General features: G+C 56.6%; 2 protein-coding genes across 2 annotated transcripts; one reads left to right on the top strand and one right to left on the bottom strand.

The window, feature by feature from the left end:
- Positions 1–4,234: 4,234 nt before the first annotated feature.
- Positions 4,235–11,421, bottom strand: NIT1 (nitrilase 1). The gene is made up of 7 exons (XM_058821555.1): positions 11,405–11,421; positions 10,888–10,968; positions 8,686–8,955; positions 7,234–7,337; positions 6,221–6,354; positions 5,514–5,639; positions 4,235–4,531 (listed from the first exon to the last, which is right to left on the bottom strand). Exons 1-7 carry the CDS (start codon positions 11,419–11,421, stop codon positions 4,253–4,255), a joined length of 1,011 nt encoding a protein of 336 aa, XP_058677538.1. The 3' UTR covers positions 4,235–4,252.
- Positions 11,422–11,626: 205 nt separating this feature from the next.
- PFDN2 (prefoldin subunit 2) lies at positions 11,627–17,378 on the top strand. Its single transcript, XM_058821867.1, has 4 exons — positions 11,627–11,699; positions 14,008–14,096; positions 15,590–15,713; positions 17,137–17,378. The coding sequence occupies exons 1-4, from the start codon at positions 11,637–11,639 to the stop codon at positions 17,308–17,310; spliced, it is 450 nt and encodes a 149-aa protein (XP_058677850.1). The 5' UTR covers positions 11,627–11,636; the 3' UTR covers positions 17,311–17,378.
- The last annotated feature ends 886 nt before the right edge of the window (positions 17,379–18,264 follow it).

The raw sequence follows: 18,264 nt of genomic DNA, 5'->3' as shown, positions 1-18,264 counted from the left end.
TCTCCCCGCCCCCCTTGCCCCGGTTCTTCGGCGGAGTTGCGCTCGTGGATTTGGGGAGGGTTGGAGGTGTGGGGGATTCCGGGATTTGGAGGTTTTTGGGGGTTCCTGGTGGGTTCTCCTTGTGTTTTCCATGGGGTTTTCCCCTTCTGTTTTTTCTTTTGTATCCATTAAAACTGGTGATGAAAAGGCAAAAATCCCATTGATGCCACATGCTGGGATTTGGGGTGTGGAATATTCCAGAATTCCTCACTTTGTCTTGTCAGTTCCTTCTTTTCTTTTTTGTTCTCCATGTTTTCTCCCCGTTTTCATTTTTTCCATTAAAAATGGTGATGAAAAGGCAAAAATCCCATTGGTGCCACATGCTGGGATTTGGGGTGTGGAATATTCCAGAATTCCTCACTTTGTCTTGTCAGTTCCTTCTTTTCTTTTTTGTTCTCCATGTTTTCTCCCCGTTTTCATTTTTTCCATTAAAAATGGTGATGAAAAGGCAAAAATCCCATTGGTGCCACGTGCTGGGATTTGGGGTGTGGAATATTCCAGAATTCCTCATTTTGTCCTGTCACTTCTTCCTTCTCTTTGTGTTTTCCAAGTTTTCTCCCTATTTTCATTTCTTTTCTCCCTATTTTATTTTCTGGTTTTGCCATTAAAAGCGGTGATGAAAAGGCAAAAATCCCATTGGTGCCACACACTGGGATTTGGGGATCTGGGGTGTGGAATATTCCACAATTCCTCACTTTTTTTCTTCAGACTCCTCCTTCTCCTTGTGTTTTCAACATTTTCTCCCTGTTTTCTTTTTTATCCATTAAAAATGGCAAGAAAAAGGCAACAACCCCATTGGTGCAGTCAGAATTCGGGACTTGAGGTGTGGGAAGCCCTGGACCAATGGAATATTCTGGGTTGGAGGTGTGGGATATTCCAGGATTTGGAGGTTTTTGGGGGTTCCTGGTGGGTTCTCCTTGTGTTTTCCATGGGGTTTTCCCCTTCTGTTTTTTCTTTTGTATCCATTAAAACTGGTGATGAAAAGGCAAAAATCCCATTGGTGCCACGTGCTGGGATTTGGGGTGTGGAATATTCCAGAATTCCTCACTTTGTCCTGTCACTTCTTCCTTCTCTTTGTGTTTTCCATGTTTTCTCCCTATTTTATTTTCTGTTTTTGCCATTAAACATGGTGATGAAAAGGCAAAAATCCCATTGGTGCCACACACTGGGATTTGGGGATTTGGGGTGTGGAATATTCCAGAATTCCTCACTTTGTCTTGTCAGTTCCTTCTTTTCTTTTTTGTTCTCCATGTTTTCTCCCCGTTTTCTTTTTTTCCATTAAAAATGGCGATGAAAAGGCAAAAATCCCATTGGTGCCACGTGCTGGGATTTGGGGTGTGGAATATTCCAGAATTCCTCATTTTGTCCTGTCACTTCTTCCTTCTCTTTGTGTTTTCCATGTTTTCTCCCTATTTTCATTTCTTTTCTCCCTATTTTATTTTCTGGTTTTGCCATTAAAAGCGGTGATGAAAAGGCAAAAATCCCATTGGTGCCACATGCTGGGATTTGGGGTGTGGAATATTCCAGAATTCCTCACTTTTCCCTGTCAATTCCTCCTTGTGTTTTCCACATAGTCCCCCTGTTTTGTCCATATTTTCTATTTTTTTTTTCCATTAAAAATGGTGATGAAAAGGCAAAAATCCCTTTGGTGCCTCACACTGGGATTTGGGGATTGGGGATGTGGAATATTCCAGAATTCCTCACTTTTTCCTGTTAATTCCTCCTTTGTGTTTTCCATGTTTTCTCCCTGTTTCCTTTTCTTTTTTATCCATTAAAAATGGTGAAGAAAAGACAAAAATCCCATTGGTGCGGCACATTGGGATTTGGGATGTGGAATATTCCATAATTCCTCATTTTCCTTGTCAAATTCCTCCTTCTTGTGTTTTCCATGTTTTTTTCCTCTTTTGTATCCATTAAAAATGGCCAAAAAAAAGGGTAAAAAAAATCTCATTTTAAGAACCCGAGGGACACGCTGGGATTTGGGGATTGGAGGTGTGGAATATTCCAGAATTCCCCATTTTCCTTACCAAATTCTTTTTTATTTCCATTATTTTCCCCTCATTTATATCCATTAAAGACAACGAAAAGCAAATGGCAAATTCCCCCAAAATTCCCATTTTTATCCCCAGATCCCTGGTTTTCCCCCCAAAAATTCCCATTTTCCCCCAAAACCCAACAGGGATGGAGTTTTTCCCATTTTTCTTGTTTTTCCCCCCATTCCCACCCAGCATTTGGGGGGTTCAGGGTTGTCCCCAGTCCTTCCCATCCCAAAATTTCTCCACACTTTGGGGTCATTTCCTGGGATTTTTGTATTTTTCAAATTTTAATAGAAAGAAAATCCTCCTCCCCCAAAACCCCTAAAAAAGGGGGAACCCCCCAAAAAGTGGAAATCCCATTTGGGGACAAAAGTGCTGATTCAGTGCAAATTCGGGCTGATTTGGGGGTGAATTGATGCAGATTTTGGGGTGAATTGGGGCAGATTTGGGGCTGATTCAAAGCAGATTTGGGGTTGATTTTGGGGCAGTTTCAGAGCAGATTTGGGACTCCCCCCAAAAAAGAAGGGGGACACCTTGTGCTGTTTCACTTTGGGGACAAAAAGGCTGATTTGGAGCAGATTTGGTGTAAATTGGGCCAGATTCAGGGTCAATTTTGGGCTAAATTGATGCAGAATTGGAGTAAATTTGGGGCTGAATCAGGACCCCAAAAAAGAGTGGGGACCCCCCAAAAGGAGAGCAGGGAGGACATGTTGTGGCATTTCATTCTGGGGACAAAAAGGGCAGATTTGGGATTGATTTGGGGCTGAATTGGTGAAGATTTGGGAGAATATTTGGGGCTGAATTGGTGCAGATTTGGGGCCCCCCAAAAAGAAAGGGGGGACACATTGTGCCCTTCCATTTTGGGGACAAACAGGGCAGATTTAAGGCTGATTTAGGGCTGAATTGGTGCAGATTTGGGGCTGAATTGATTCAGAATTGATGGAGATTTGGGACTGATTTGGGACCCCAAAAAGAGCAGGGAGGACACATTATGCTGTTCCATTTTGAGGACCAAAAGGGCAGATTTGGGGCTGAATTGATGCAGATTTGGAACCGATTTGGGGTTGAATTGGTGCAGATTTGGGGCTGATTTGGGGCTGAATTGTAGGAGATTTGGGGCTGATTTGGGACCCCAAAAAGAGCAGAGAGGACACATTGTGCCATTCAGTTTTGGGTACAAAAGGGCAGATTTGGGGCTGAATTGATGCACATTTGGGATTGATTTCAGACTGAATTGATGCATATTTGGGGCTGTATTGATGCAGATTTGGAACTGATTTGGGGTTGAATTGGTGCAGATTTGATGGGGATTTGGAGCTGATTTGGGACCCCAAAAAGAGCAGGGGGGACACATTGTGCCATTCAGTTTTGGGTACAAAAGGGCAGATTTGGGACTGATGTGGGGCTGTTTTGGGGCTGAATTGATGCACATTTGGGATTGATTTCAGACTGAATTGATGCTGATTTGGGGCTGAATTGTAGGAGATTTGGGACTGATTTGGGGCTGTTTTGGGCCTGAATTGATGCACATTTGGGGTTGATTTCAGACTGAATTTATGCACATTTGGGGCTGAATTGTAGGAGATTTGGGACTGATTTGGGGCTGTTTTGGGGCTGAATTGATGCACATTTGGGGTTGATTTCAGACTGAATTTATGCACATTTGGGGCTGAATTGTAGGAGATTTGGGACTGATTTGGGGCTGTTTTGGGGCTGAATTGATGCACATTTGGGATTGATTTCAGACTGAATTTATGCACATTTGGGGCTGATTTGGGGCTGAATTGATGCACATTTGGGGTTGATTTCAGACTGAATTTATGCACATTTGGGGCTGATTTGGGGCTGAATTGATGCACATTGGGATTGATTTCAGACTGAACTGATGCTGATTTGGGGCTGAATTGTAGGAGATTTGGGACTGATTTGGGGCTGAATTGATGCACATTTGGGATTGATTTCAGACTGAATTGATGCATATTTGGGGCTGAATTGATGCACATTTGGGATTGATTTCAGACTGAACTGATGCTGATTTGGGGCTGAATTGTAGGAGATTTGGGACTGATTTGGGACCCCAAAAAGAGCAGGGAGGACACGCTGTGCCATCCCATTTTGGGGACAGAAAAGCAAACCCGGTGCAAACTCCGAGCGGATTCGCCCCACGCCCGGCGCCATCACGTCCCCGGTGTCCCCGGTGTCCCCGTCAGCGTCCCGTAGATGTCCCCCCGGCGGTGGCCGTGCACGGGCAGCTGCCTGCGCACCTGCTCCAGGTAGGGCAGGTCGATGTGGGCCAGGCACAGCCCCGGCCCCTCGTGGCACTGTGCCACCACGGTGCCCCAGGGATCGGCCACCAGCGAGTGACCGAAGGACGCGCGGGCGGCGTTGTGGCGGCCGGTCTGCGCCGCGGCCACCACGTAGCACTGGCACTCGATGGCACGGGCACGCAGCAGCACCTGGGGACAGGGGGACACTGAAGGGACAGGGGGACACTGAGGGGACAGGGGGCACTCGATGGCACGGGCACGCAGCAGCACCTGGGGACAGTGGGACACTGAGGGGACGGGGACACTGAGGGGACGGGGGACACTCGATGGCACGGGCACGCAGCAGCACCTGGGGACAGGGGGACACTGAGGGGACGGGGACACTGAGGGGACGGGGGACACTCGATGGCACGGGCACGCAGCAGCACCTGGGGACAGGGGGACACTGAGGGGATGGGGGGCACTCGATGGCACGGGCACGCAGCAGCACCTGGGGGACAGCAGGGTCACCAAGGGGGACATGGGGCACTCGATGGCACGGGCACGCAGCAGCACCTGGGGACAATGGGGACACTGAGGGGGGCAGGGGGACACTAAGGGGGACAGGGGGACATGGGGGCCACTCATTGGCACGGGCACGCAGCAGCACCTGAGGGGACAGTGCTGTCACCAAGGGAGACACGGGGGGCACTCGATGGCACGGGCACGCAGCAGCACGCGGGGACAGGGGGACACTGAGGGGACAGGGGGACACAGGGGGCACTCGATGGCACGGGCACGCAGCAGCACGCGGGGACAGGGGGACACTGAAGGGGGACATGGGCACATAGGGGTGTCACCAAGGGGGACATGGGGGGCACTCGATGGCACGGGCACGCAGCAGCACCTGGGGGACAGCAGGGTCACCGAGGGGACATGGGGGACACAGGGGTGTCACTAAGGGGGACACAAGGGACACTCGATGACAAGGGCACGCAGCAGCACCTCAGGGGACAGTGCTGTCACTGGGAAAGGACAGGTGTGTCACCCAGGGGACAGAACCAGGGGACATGGGGGACAATCAATGGCACAGGCACCCCAACCTCCCCAGAGGTGTCCCCAGCCCCAACATGAGCGTCCCCAACCCCCCCCCCCCAGCGTGTCCCCAAGCCCTCCATGGTTGTCCCCTCACCTCCCAGTGCGCAGCTCCGGTGGGGACGGTGAAGGCCGAGGGGAAGGTCAGGATTTGGGCACCGGCCCCGCGCAGGGCCTGGGCCAGCTCCGGGAAGCGCAGGTCATAGCACACGGCCAGCCCCACCTGGGGACATTGGGGACATTGGGGACATTGGGGACAGCCCTGGGAAGCGCAAGTCATAGCACACGGCCAGCCCCACCTGGGGACATTGGGGACATTGGGGACATTGGGGACAGCCCTGGGAAGCGCAGGTCATAGCACACGGCCAGCCCCACCTGGGGACATTGGGGACATTGGGGACACCCTGGGCCAGCTCCGGGAAGCACAGGTCATAGCACACGGCCAGCCCCACCTGGGGACATTGGGGACACTGGGGACATTGGGGACACGCTGGGCCAGCTCCGGGAAGCGCAAGTCATAGTACACGGCCAGCCCCACCTGGGGACATTGGGGACATTGGGGACAGCCCTGGGAAGCGCAGGTCATAGCACACGGCCAGCCCCACCTGGGGACATTGGGGACATTGGGGACATTGGGGACACCCTGGGCACTGTGAGGTCAGGGGTCAGGGCTGGGGTCAGCTCTGGGTACCACAGGCTGTGACGCACAACCAACCCCAGGTGTTTTTGGGAATCGCAGGGATCAGTGAAGGCAGGGGACACTTGGGGACACTTGGGGACACTTGGGGACAGCAGGGGCCGTACCTTGCCCACGGGGGTGTCGATGGGGGGCAGCAGCTCCTGGCCAGGGTTGGTGAAGGAGCTCTCGCTCAGCGCCGGCTGCCCCGGCAGCGCCGCGTCAAACAGGTGCAGCTTGCGGTACAGGGCCACCACCGAGCCTGGGGACAGCCACCAAGGGGTTGGGGACAGCCACCAAGGGGTTGGGGACACTGGGGACAGCCATCAGAGAGTCTGGGGACAGCCACCAAGGGGCTGGGAACAGCCACCAGGGGTTGGGGACACTGGGGACAGCCACCACAGAGTCTGGGGACAGCCACCAAGGGGTTGGGGACAGCCACCAAGGGGTTGGGGGCACTGGGGACAGCCACCACTGAGCCTGGGGACAGCCACCAAGGGGTTGGGGACACTGGGGACAGCCACCACCGAGCCTGGGGACGCTGGGGACAGTGGGGACTGCCAGGAGTTGGGAATGGTGCAGGTACGCGGCCACCAGAGAGCCTGGGGACAGCCACCAGGGGGATTGGGGACACTGGGGACAGCCACCAGAGAGCCTGGGGACAGCCACCAAGGGGTTGGGGACACTGGGGACAGCCACCACCGAGCCTGGGGACACTGGGGACAGCCACCACAGAGCCTGGGGACAGCCACAGGGGGATTGGGGACACTGGGGACAGCCACCAGAGAGCCTGGGGACAGCCACCAGGGGGATTGGGGACACTGGGGACAGCCACTGAGGGGTTGGGGACAGCCAGAGGCATTGGGGACAGTGAGGACAGCCATGGGGATTGGGGACAGCCACAGGCATTGGGGACATTGGGACAGCAGGGACAGCCAGGGGGTGGGAATGGTGGGGACACGGCCACCACCACATACGGGGACAGCCAGAGGGGACTGGGGACAGTGGGGACACAGGGACATCCAAGGGTTGGGAAAGTCGGGGACACAGGGACTGGGGGACACAGAGGTGACACAGGGGTGGCACAGGGTGGCACAGGGGTGGCACAGGGTGGCACAGGGTCAGGAAGGCCGTGTCCCACCCGAGTTGTCCAGCAGCAGGTGACAGTTGTAGATGCGGCCGGTGCTGTCCCAGTCCTGGCCACGCTCGTGGAAACCCCCGAGGGACAGCCACACGTCACACTCCCTGGGGACACACAGGGACACTCCTGGGGACAGAGGGACATGGCCTGGGGACACACAGGGACACTCCTGGGGACACACAGTGGCAGGGCCTGGGGACACAGAGGGACATTCCTGGGCACACACAGTGACATTCCCTGGAGACACAGAGGGATGTGGCCTGGGGACACATGGTGACATTCCCTGGGGACACACAGTGACATTCCCTAGGGACACAGTGACATTCCTTGAGGACACATGCGGTGACATACCCTAGGAGCACATTCCCTAGGGACACACAGTGACATTTCCTGGGGACACACGGTGACATCCCCTGGGGACACATGGTGACACACACACAGTGACATTCCCAAGGGACATGCAGTGACATCCCCTGGGGGCACTGTCATTTCCTAGGGACACACCATGACATTCCCTGGGGGACACATGGTGACATACACACAGTGACATTCCCTAGGAACACACTGTCATTCCCTGGGGACACACGGTGACACACAGTGACATTCCCCAAGGACACACACTGTCACATTCCCTGGGGACACACAGTGACACACAGTGACACACAGTGACACACACACACACACACACACACACACAGAGTGACATCCCTTGGGGACACACAATGACACTCCCTAGGGACACAATGTCATCCCCTGGGGACACACAGAGTGACATCCCCTGGGGACACACTGTCACATTCCCTGGGGACACACGGTGACACACACACAGTGCCATCCCCTGGGGACACACTGTCACACTCCCTGGGGACACATGGTGACACACTCACACACACAGTGTCATCCCCTGGGGACACATGGTGACACACAGTGACATTCCCTAGGGACACACTGTCATTCCCTGGGGACACACGGTGACACACAGTGACATTCCCTAGAGACACACTGTCACATTCCCTGGGGACACACGGTGACACACACACACACACACACACAGTGCCATCCCCTGGGGACACACAATGACATTCCCTAGGAACACAAGGTCACATTCCCTTAGAACACACAGTGACGCACACACAGTGCCATCCCCCGGGGACACACAGTGACACACACACACACACAGAGTGACATCCCCCGGGGACACACAATGACATTCCCTAGGGACACACAAAGACATTCCCAAGGAACACACAGTGCCATCCCCCGGGGACACACAGCGACACACACACACACACACAGTGCCATCCCCTGGGGACACACAATGACATTCCCTAGGAACACACAGTGACATCCCTCGGGGACACACAGCGACACACACACACGCACGGTGCCATCCCCCGGGGACACACAGCGACACACACAGTGCCACCCCCGGTGCCCCCGCGGTGCCCGTACCTGGCCAGCTGCCGGTAGCGCCCCACGGTGTCCCCGTGCAGGGGCTCTGCCAGCTGCAGGCTGTGCTGGGCGCTGTCCCCGATGAAGTCGAAGCCCTCGGGCAGGAACACGGCCCGGGCGCCCATGGCGGCCGCGCGCCGCACCAGCGCCGAGCACTGCCGCCAGTTGTGCTCCTTGTCCGCCGTGGATGTCACCTGGGCCACCGCCACCAGCCCGCCCGGGGGGCCTGGGGACACTGCAGGGGCTGGGGGCGCTGCCATGGCTGCGGGGCTGTGGGGAGGGGACATTGTGAGGGACACCAATGGGCCTGGGGACACTGCAGGGGCTGGGGACGCTGCCATGGCTGTGGGGCTGCGGGGAGGGGACACCGTGAGGGACCTGAAGGGACAGGGGGACACCAATGGGCCTGGGGACACTGCAGGGACTGGGGACGCTGCCATGGCTGTGGGGCTGTGGGGAGGGGACATTGTGAGGGACACCAATGGGCCTGGGGACACTGCGGGGGCTGGGGGTGCTGCCATGGCTGTGGGGAGGGGACACCGTGAGGGAAAGGAGGACACCGAGGGGTCTGGGGGACACTGATGGGCCTGGGGACACCAATGGGCCTGGGGACACTGAGGGATCTGGGGGTGCTGCCATGGCTGTGGGGAGGGGACACCGTGAGGGACAGGGGGACACCAACGGGTCTGGGACACTGAGGGGTCTGGGAGAGCTGCCATGGCTGCGGGGCTGTGGGGAGGGGACATTGTGAGGGACCTGAAGGGACAGGGGGACACTAATGGGTCTGGGGACACCGAGGGGTCTGAGGGAGCTGCCATGGCTGTGGGGCTGCAGGGAAGGGGACACCATGAGGGACACAGGGACACCGAGGGGTCTGGGGGACACTGATGGGCCTGGGGACACCAATGGGTCTGGGGACACTGAGGGATCTGGGGGTGCTGCCATGGCTGTGGGGCTGCGGGGAGGGGACACCATGAGAGACACAGGGACACCGAGGGGTCTGGGGGACATCAATGGGCCTGGGGACACTGCGGGGGCTGGGGACGCTGCCATGGCTGCGGGGAGGGGGACATTGTGAGGGACACCAATGGGCCTGGGGACACTGTGGGGGCTGGGGGTGCTGCCATGGCTGCGGGGCTGTGGGGAGGGGACACCGTGAGGGACACCAATGCGTCTGGGGACACTGAGGGATCTGGGGACGCTGCCATGGCTGCGGGGCTGCGGGCAGGGGACACCGTGAGGGACCTGAAGGGACAGGGGGACTCCAATGGGCCTGGGGACACTGCGGGGGCTGGGGGTGCTGCCATGGCTGCGGGGCTGTGGGGAGGGGACACCGTGAGGGACAGGGGGACACCAATGGGCCTGGAGACACCGTGGGGTCTGAGGACACTGAGGGGGCCAGGAGTGCTGCCATGGCTGTGGGGAGGGGACACCGTGAGGGACAGGGGGACAGCAATGGGCCTAAGGACACTGAGGGGTCTGAGGACATGGAGGGGTCCTGGGGCACCAATGGGCCAGGGGACACTGCCATGGTTATGGGACACTGAGGGGACCTCAGAGGGACAGGGGACACCACCACATCTGGGGACACCAATAGGTCTGGGGACACTGTGGGGACTGGGCACGCTGCCATGGCTGTGAGGAGGGGACACTGTGAGGGACTCAGGGGGACACTGCAGGGTCTGGGGGCGCTGCCATAGCCACAGGGCTGCAGGGAGGGGACATTGTGAGGGACAGGGGGACATCAACGGGTCTGGGGACACTGAGGGGGTCTGGGGACACTGCCAGGTCTGGGGGAGCTGCCATGGCTGTGGGGATGTGGGGAGGGGACACTGAGGGACAGGGGGACATCAATAGGTCTGGGGACACTGCCATGGTTATGGGACACTGAGGAGACCTCACAGTGACAGGAGGACACAGGCATGGGGACACCAAGGGCACCCCATGGGGACTGGTGTCACCCCATGGGACACCTCAAAGGGATTGGGGTCACCCTATGGGCACTGGGGTCACATCACAGGCCACCCCCTTGGGGACAGGGACACCCCAGGTGACCCCATGGGGGGCAAGGTCACTCTTGAACGCCCCCCACACAACTGGGGTCACCCCCAGGGTCACCCTCAGCCCCCCCCCCCCTGGGGTTTTGGGGGCTTCCACGGGATTTTTGGGGTCCCCCTGGGGTTTTTGGGGTTCTCCCCGTACCTGCCCGCGGTGCTGGAGCTCTGGGGGCCTCTCGAGGCTCTCGGGGGGCAGCACAGCAGGGCCCGAGGGGCCACCCTCAGCCTGGGGGGGGGGGGGGGACACCCCAAATTGGGGAGGGGTCACACGGCTGGGGGGGCACCTGGAACTCAACCAAAACTGCCCCAAACACACCCAAAACTGCCCCAGGTGTGACCCCTAACTGCCCCTTGACCCCCCCCTAAATGCCCTCAGCTACCCCAATGTTGGTCCCAAAGTACCCCCAAGCACCCCAAAACTGCTCCCAGACCCCCCAAACACCCAAAATTGCCCCAAGCACCCCTACAGCTACCCCAGACCCCCTCAAACTATCCCAAACACGCCCCGAAACTGCCTCAAACACCCCCAAACTGCCCCAAACATCCCCAAAACTACCCCAGACCCCCTCAAACTGCCCCAAACACCTCCCATAGTGCCCCAAACACCCCCAAACTACCCCCACCACCCCCCCTACCCGTCCCCAACCCCCAAATCCCCGCACCTCCGCCCTCCCCCCATCCCAAACCCCTTTTTTCCCCCCATTTTTCCCCGTTTCTCGCCCCCATTCCCGCACATTCCCCGCCGGCGGCAACGCGGCCAAAGTCCCCCCCTCCAGGCGCTGCCCTCACCCAAGATGGCGGCGCCGCCGCCTCACCCTCACCCAAGATGGCGGCCGGAAGTGGCGGCGGCGCGAGCGCGGCGGGAGCGGAAGGGGCGGAGCCGAGCGGGACAAGATGGCGGAGCCGGGGAAGGGGCGAGGGGCGGCCCCGGCGGGGAAGGGGCTGAGCGCTGAGCAGGTCCGGGGGGACCGGGACATGGGGAGGGGTCCCTGGGTGATGTGAGGGGAGGAGGAGTGAGGGGAGAGCGAGGGGAAGGTGGGGATGAGGGGGGTCTGTGGGAGGGGGGGGATGGGAGTGAGGGAGGGGTCCCTGATAATGGGGAGGGGTCCTTGATAACGGGGAGGGGTCCCTGATAACGGGGAGGGGTCCCTGATAACGGGGAGGGGTCCTTGATAACAAGGAGGAGACGGTGATAATGGAGAGGGTTCTGTGATAATGGAGAGGGATCCCTGATAACGAGGAGGAGTCCCCTGATAAGGGGGAACAGGTCCCTGATAATGGGGAGGGGTCCTTGATAAAAAGGAGGGGTCCGTGATGATGGGGAGGGGTCCCTGATAACGGGAAGGGGTCCTTGATAACAAGGAGGAGACGGTGACAATGGAGAGGTCTCTGTGATAATGGAGAGGGATCCCTGATAAGGGGAGACAGGTCCCTGATGACGGGGAGGGGTCCTTGATAACAAGGAGGGGTCCGTGATGATGGGGAGGGGTCCCTGATAATGAGGAGGGGTCGCTGATAATGGGGAAGGGTTTCTGATAAGGTTGGGGGTGCTGCTTTGGAGTTGAGGCGTTCCCTCTCATCCCGGGGGGCTCCCCAAGCCCCCAGTGGGATCCCAACCCCAATCCCAGGGGTTTATCCCATTCCCAGTTCCCCAATCCCTGTTTATCCTGATCCTGGTTCATCCCAGTCCAATCCCAGTTGATCCCAGTCCGTCCCATTCTGAACTCTCCAATCCCATTCCCAGTTCCCCATTCCCAGTTTGCCCCAGTCCAGTCCCACTCCCGTTTCTCCAGTCCTGATTTATCCCAATCCTGGTTTTTCCCAGTTTTTCCCATCCCATTCCCAGTCCCTCCCAGTCCCATCTCAGCCCATCCCAGTCCATTTTCAGTGTCTTTCAGTCCACCCCAGTCCGTCCCAGTGGCTCCCAGTTAACCCAGTTCCCATCCTAGCCCTCCCCAGTCTGTCCCAGTGGCTCCCAATCTGTACCAGTCCCATCCCAGTGCATTCCCAGCCCCTCCCAGTGGCTCCCAGTCCATTCCCAGCTCATCCCAGTGGTTCCCAGTCCATTCCAGTGGCTCCCAGTTAACCCAGTTCCCCCCCCCAGTCCATCCCAGTGCCTCCCAGTTTGTTCCAGTTCCCATCCCAATCCATTCCCAGTCCATTCCCAGTCCATCCCAGTCCATTCCCAGTCTATTCCTAGCCCCTCCCAGCCCCTCCTAGCCTTCCCAGTCCATTCCCAGCTCATCCCAGTGGTTCCCAGTCCATCCCAGTGCTCCCCAGTTTGTTCCAGTTCCCATCCCAATCCATTCCCAGCCCCTCCCAGTCCATCCCAGTCCATTCCCAGTCCATCCCAGTCCATTCCAGTGGCTCCCAGTTAACCCAGTTCTCCCCACCAGTCCATCCCAGTGCCTCCCAGTTTGTTCCAGTTCCCATCCCAATCCATTCCCAGCCCTCCCAGTCCATCCCAGTCCATTCCCAGTGGCTCCCAGTCCATTCCCAGTCCCCACCCTGTGATCCCAGTCCATTCCCAGCCCCTCCCAGCCTTCCCAGTCCATTCCCAGCTCATCCCAGTGGCTCCCAGTCCATTCCAGTGGCTCCCAGTTAACCCAGTTCTCCCCACCAGTCCATCCCAGTGCCTCCCAGTTTGTTCCAGTTCCCATCCCAATCCATTCCCAGCCCTCCCAGCCCATCCCAGTCCATTCCCAGTCCCCCACCCTGTGATCCCAGTCCATTCCCAGCCCATCCCAGTCCATTCCCAGTGGCTCCCAGTCCATTCCCAGTCTATTCCCAGTCTATTCCTAGCCCCTCCCAGTGGCTCCCAGCCCCTCCCAGCCTTCCCAGTCCATTCCCAGCTCATCCCAGTGGTTCCCAGTCCATTTCCCAGCCCCTCCCAGTGGCTCCCAGTCCATCCCAGTGTCTCCCAGTTTGTTCCAGTTCCCATCCCAATCCATTTCCAGCCCCTCCCAGTGGCTCCCAGTCCATCCCAGTGTCTCCCAGTTTGTTCCAGTTCCCATCCCAATCCATTTCCAGCCCCTCCCAGTGGCTCCCAGTCCATCCCAGTGTCTCCCAGTTACCCCAGTTCCCATCCCAATCCATTCCCAGTGGCTCCCAGTCCATTCCCAGTCCTTCCCAGTGGTTTCTAGCCCATCCCAGTCCCCTCCCAGTGGCTCCCAGTCCATCCCAGTGTCTCCCAGTTACCCCAGTTCCCATCCCAGTCCATTCCCAGCCCTCCCAGTCCATCCCAGTGATCCCCAGTTTGGCGCAGGTGGTGTCCCGGTTTAACCGCCTGCGGCAGGACCAGCGGGGTTTGGCCTCCAAGGCAGCTGAGCTGGAGCTGGAGCTCAACGAGCACACGTGGGTCAGGGGTCCAGTTTGGGGGGTTTGGGGTCGGGATTGGGGGGTTTGGGGTCAGGATTGGGGGGTTTGGGGGTCAAGGATGGGGGTTTTGGGGTCGGGATTGGGGAGTTTGGGGTTGGGATTGGGGGGGTTTGGGGTTGGGATTTGGGGGGTTTGGGGTTGGGATTAGAGGGATTGGGGGGTTTGGGAGGGGGATTGGGGGGTTTGGGGTCGGGATTGGGGGGTTTGGGGTCAGGATTGGGGGGTTTGGGAGCGGGATTGGGGGGTTTGGGGTCAGGATTGGGGGGTTTGGGAGCGGGATTGGGGGGTTTGGGGTCGGGATTGGGGGGTTTGGGGTCAGGATTGGGGGGTTTGGGAGCAGGATTAGGGGGATTGGGGGGCTTGGGGTCGGGATTGGGGGGCTTGGGAGCGGGATTGGGGAGTTTGGGGTCGGGATGGGGGAGTTTGGGGTCAAGAATGGGGGGTTTGGGGTCAGGATTAGGGGGTTTGGGAGGGGGATTGGGGGGTTTGGGGTCAGGATTGGGGGGTTTGGGGGTCAAGGATGGGGGGTTTGGGGTCGAGGATGGGGGGTTTGGGGTCAGGATTAGGGGGTTTGGCAGCGGGATTGGGGGGTTTGGGGTTGGGATTAGGGGGATTGGGGGGCTTAGGGTCAGGATTAGGGAGATTGGGGGGTTTGGGAGCAGGATTGGGGTCATTATTGGGGGGTTTGGGCGTGGGATTGAGGGGTTTGGGAATGGGGGATTTGAGACCAGTGTTTGTGGGCATTGGGGTCCAGTCTGGGGGGTTTGGGGTTGGGGTTGGGATTGGGGGGTTTGGGGTTGGGATTGGGGGGTTTGGGGTCAGGATTGGGGTGTTTGGGCTTGGGATTTGGGGGGTTTGGGGTGAGGATTTGGGTTTGGGATTGTGACTGGAGGGTTTGGGGTCGGGATTGGAGATTCGGATTGGGGGATTTGGGGATTTGGGGTCGGGATTTGGGATGGAGATTTGGGTAGGTTTGGGATGAGGATTTGGGGTGTGTTTGGGGTATATTTAGGGTGGATTTGGCACAGGGATTTGGGATCAGGATTGGGGTGTATTTGGGATGGGGATTCGGGGTGTGTTGGGAGTGGATCAGGGTGTGTTTGGGGTGTATTGGGGATATATTTGGGGTGTATTTGGGGTGTATTTGGGGTATGTTTGGGGTGTATTTGGGGTATGTTTGGGGTGTATTTGGGGTATGTTTGGGGTGCATTTGGGGTGTATTTGGGGTATGTTTGGGGTGTATTTGGGATATGTTTGGGATATATTTGGGGTGTATTTGGGGTATGTTTGGGGTGTATTTCAGATATGTTTGGGGTTTATTTGGGATATGTTTGGGGTATATTTGGGATATATTTGGGGTATGTTTGGGGTGTATTTGGGGTATGTTTGGGGTATGTTTGGGGTGTATTTGGGGTATGTTTGGGGTGTATTTGGGATATATTTGGGGTGTATTTGGGACACTGCCCCAGGCTGGTGATCGAGACCCTGCGCGAGGTGGATCCCACCCGGAAATGTTTCCGCATGGTCGGGGGCGTGCTGGTGGAGAGGACGGTCAAGGAGGTGCTGCCCGCCCTGGAGAGCAACAGGGAGCAGGTCTGTGACCCCAAAACCACCCTGGGATCCCATAAAAACCCATTGGGATAGCCCTAAACCTGCTGGGATCCCATAAAAATCCAATGGGATAGCCCCAAACCCACTGAGATCCCATAAAAACCCCATTTCCCCCATTTCCCAGTTCTCCCATTTCCCCCCCAGATCTTCAATCTCTCTCTCTCTTTTCTCCCATTTTCCACATTTCCTGGGGTTTTTTTTCCATATTTCCTAATTTTCCTGGGTTTTTCTCCCAAATCTCCAAGCTGATTGATTCTCTCTCTTTTCCCCATTTTCCCCAATTCCCATATTCCAAATTTTCCCATTTTCCCCGTTTTACCCCCCAGATCTCCACTCTCACCAAGTCTCTCTCTTTTCCCCCATTTCCCCTGTTCCAAATTCTCCCATTTTCCCCATTTTCCCCCCAAATCTTCAAGCTGATTCTCTCTCTTTTTCCCCATTTCCCCAATCCCATTTTCCCCCCAGATCTCCACTCTTACCAAGTCTCTCTTTTCCCCCATATTCCCAAATTTCCCATTTCCCCGTTTTCCCCCCAGATCTCCAAGCTGATTGATTCTCTCTCTTTTCCCCCATTTCCACCATTTCCCATATTCCAAATTTTCCCCATTTTCCCCGTTTTACCCCCCAGATCTGCACTCTAACCAAGTCTCTCTCTTTTCCCCCATTTCCCACATGCCCAAATTTCCCATTTTCCCTGTTTTTCCCCCCAGATCTCCAAGCTGATTGATTCTCTCTCTTTTCCCCCATTTCCCACATTTCTCATATTCCCAATTTCCCCATATTCCCCATTTTCCCCCCAGATCTCCACTCTAACCAAATCTCTCTCTTTCTCCCCATTTCCCCCATTTCCCCAATTCCCAAATTTCCCATTTCCCCCGTTTTTTTCCCCAGATCTCCACTCTAACCAAGTCTCTCTCTTTTCCCCCATTTCCCCCATTTCCCCCATTTCCCATATTCCCAATTTCCCCATTTTCCCCATTTTTCCCCCCAGATCTCCACTCTAACCAAATCTCTCTCTTTTACCCATTTCCCATATTCCCAAATTTCCCATTTTCCCCGTTTTCCCCCCAGATCTCCAAGCTGATTGATTCTCCCTCTTTTCCCCCATTTCCCATATTCCCAATTTCCCCATTTTCCCCGTTTTTCCCCCCAGATCTCCACTCTAACCAAATCTCTCTCTTTCTCCCCATTTCCCACATTCCCAAATTTCCCATTTCCCCGTTTTCCCCCCAGATCTCCAAGCTGATTGATTCTCTCTCTTTTCCCCCATTTCCCACATTTCCCATATTCCCGATTTCCCCATTTTCCCCGTTTTTCCCCCAGATCTCCACTCTAACCAAGTCTCTCTCTTTCCCCCCATTTCCCACATTCCCAAATTTCCCATTTTCCCCTTTTTTCCCCCCAGATCTCCAAGCTGATCGAGGCCCTGGCTCAGCAGCTGCAGGCCAAGGGCCGGGAGCTCTCGGAGTTTCGGGAACGCCACAACATTCGCCTGGTGGGGGAGGACGACCCCAAATCCACCCCCAGGGACGGCCCCGAGGGGAACAAGGGGGGGCCCGGGGGGGTCTTGGTGTCCTGACCCCCCCCCCAAAATTCCCAGAGGGATTTGGGGGCGTTTTTTGGGGGGGTTTGGGTAATAAACGGGAGTTTGGGGCAATCTCCGGGTTTGGTTTTTGTGGGGAAGGGGGGAAAAGGGTTTGGGGTGAGGGGGGGGGGGGAAAGGGGGAGCCTAAAAATGGGGGTGGGACCCAAAAGATGGGGGAAAGGGACCCCAGAATGGGGGAAAAAAAAGGGCTCAAAAATGGGTGTGGGACCTCGAATGGGGGGAAAATGGGGACCCTAAAAATGGGGGAAAAAGGGGATCTTAAAAATGGGGGGAAAAGGGACTCCAGAAATGGGGGGTGAGACCTTAAAATGGGGAAAAGAGGGGGCACCAAAAATGGGGGGAAAGGGACGCCAACAATGGGGGTGAGACCTCAAAATGGGGGAAAACGGGACCCTAAAAATGGGGGTGTGACCTCAAAATGGGGAAAAACGGGACACTAAAAATGGGTGAAAAGGGGACCCTAAAAATGGGGCTGAGACCTCAAAATGGGGAAAAACGGGACACTAAAAATGGGTGAAAAGGGGACCCTAAAAATGGGGGAAAAAAGGGACTCCAAAAATGGGGAAAAAAGGGACTCCGAAAATGGGGAAAAAAGGGACTCCAAAAATGGGGGTGGGACCTCAAATGGGGAAAAAAACAGACCCTAAAAATGGGGCTGGGACCCTAAAAATGGGGGAAAAGGGAACCCTAAAATTGGGGGTGGGACCCAAATTGGGAAAAAAGGGGACCCTAAAAATGGGGGGAAAGAGATCCCAAAAATGGGGAAAAAAGGGACCTGAAAATGGGGAAGAAAGGGGACCCTAAAAATGGGGGAAAAAGGGGATCCTAAAAATGGGGGGGAAAGGGACCCCAGAAATGGGGGGTGAGACCTTAAAATGGGGAAAAGAGGGGGCCCCAAAAATGGGGGGAAAGGGATGCCAACAATGG

This window comes from Ammospiza caudacuta, chromosome 30, assembly GCF_027887145.1.
Source record: "Ammospiza caudacuta isolate bAmmCau1 chromosome 30, bAmmCau1.pri, whole genome shotgun sequence".
Classification (NCBI taxonomy): domain Eukaryota; kingdom Metazoa; phylum Chordata; class Aves; order Passeriformes; family Passerellidae; genus Ammospiza; species Ammospiza caudacuta.
Note: the sequence above shows the minus strand (reverse complement) of the source record. Positions and strands in the feature narration are given on the sequence as shown.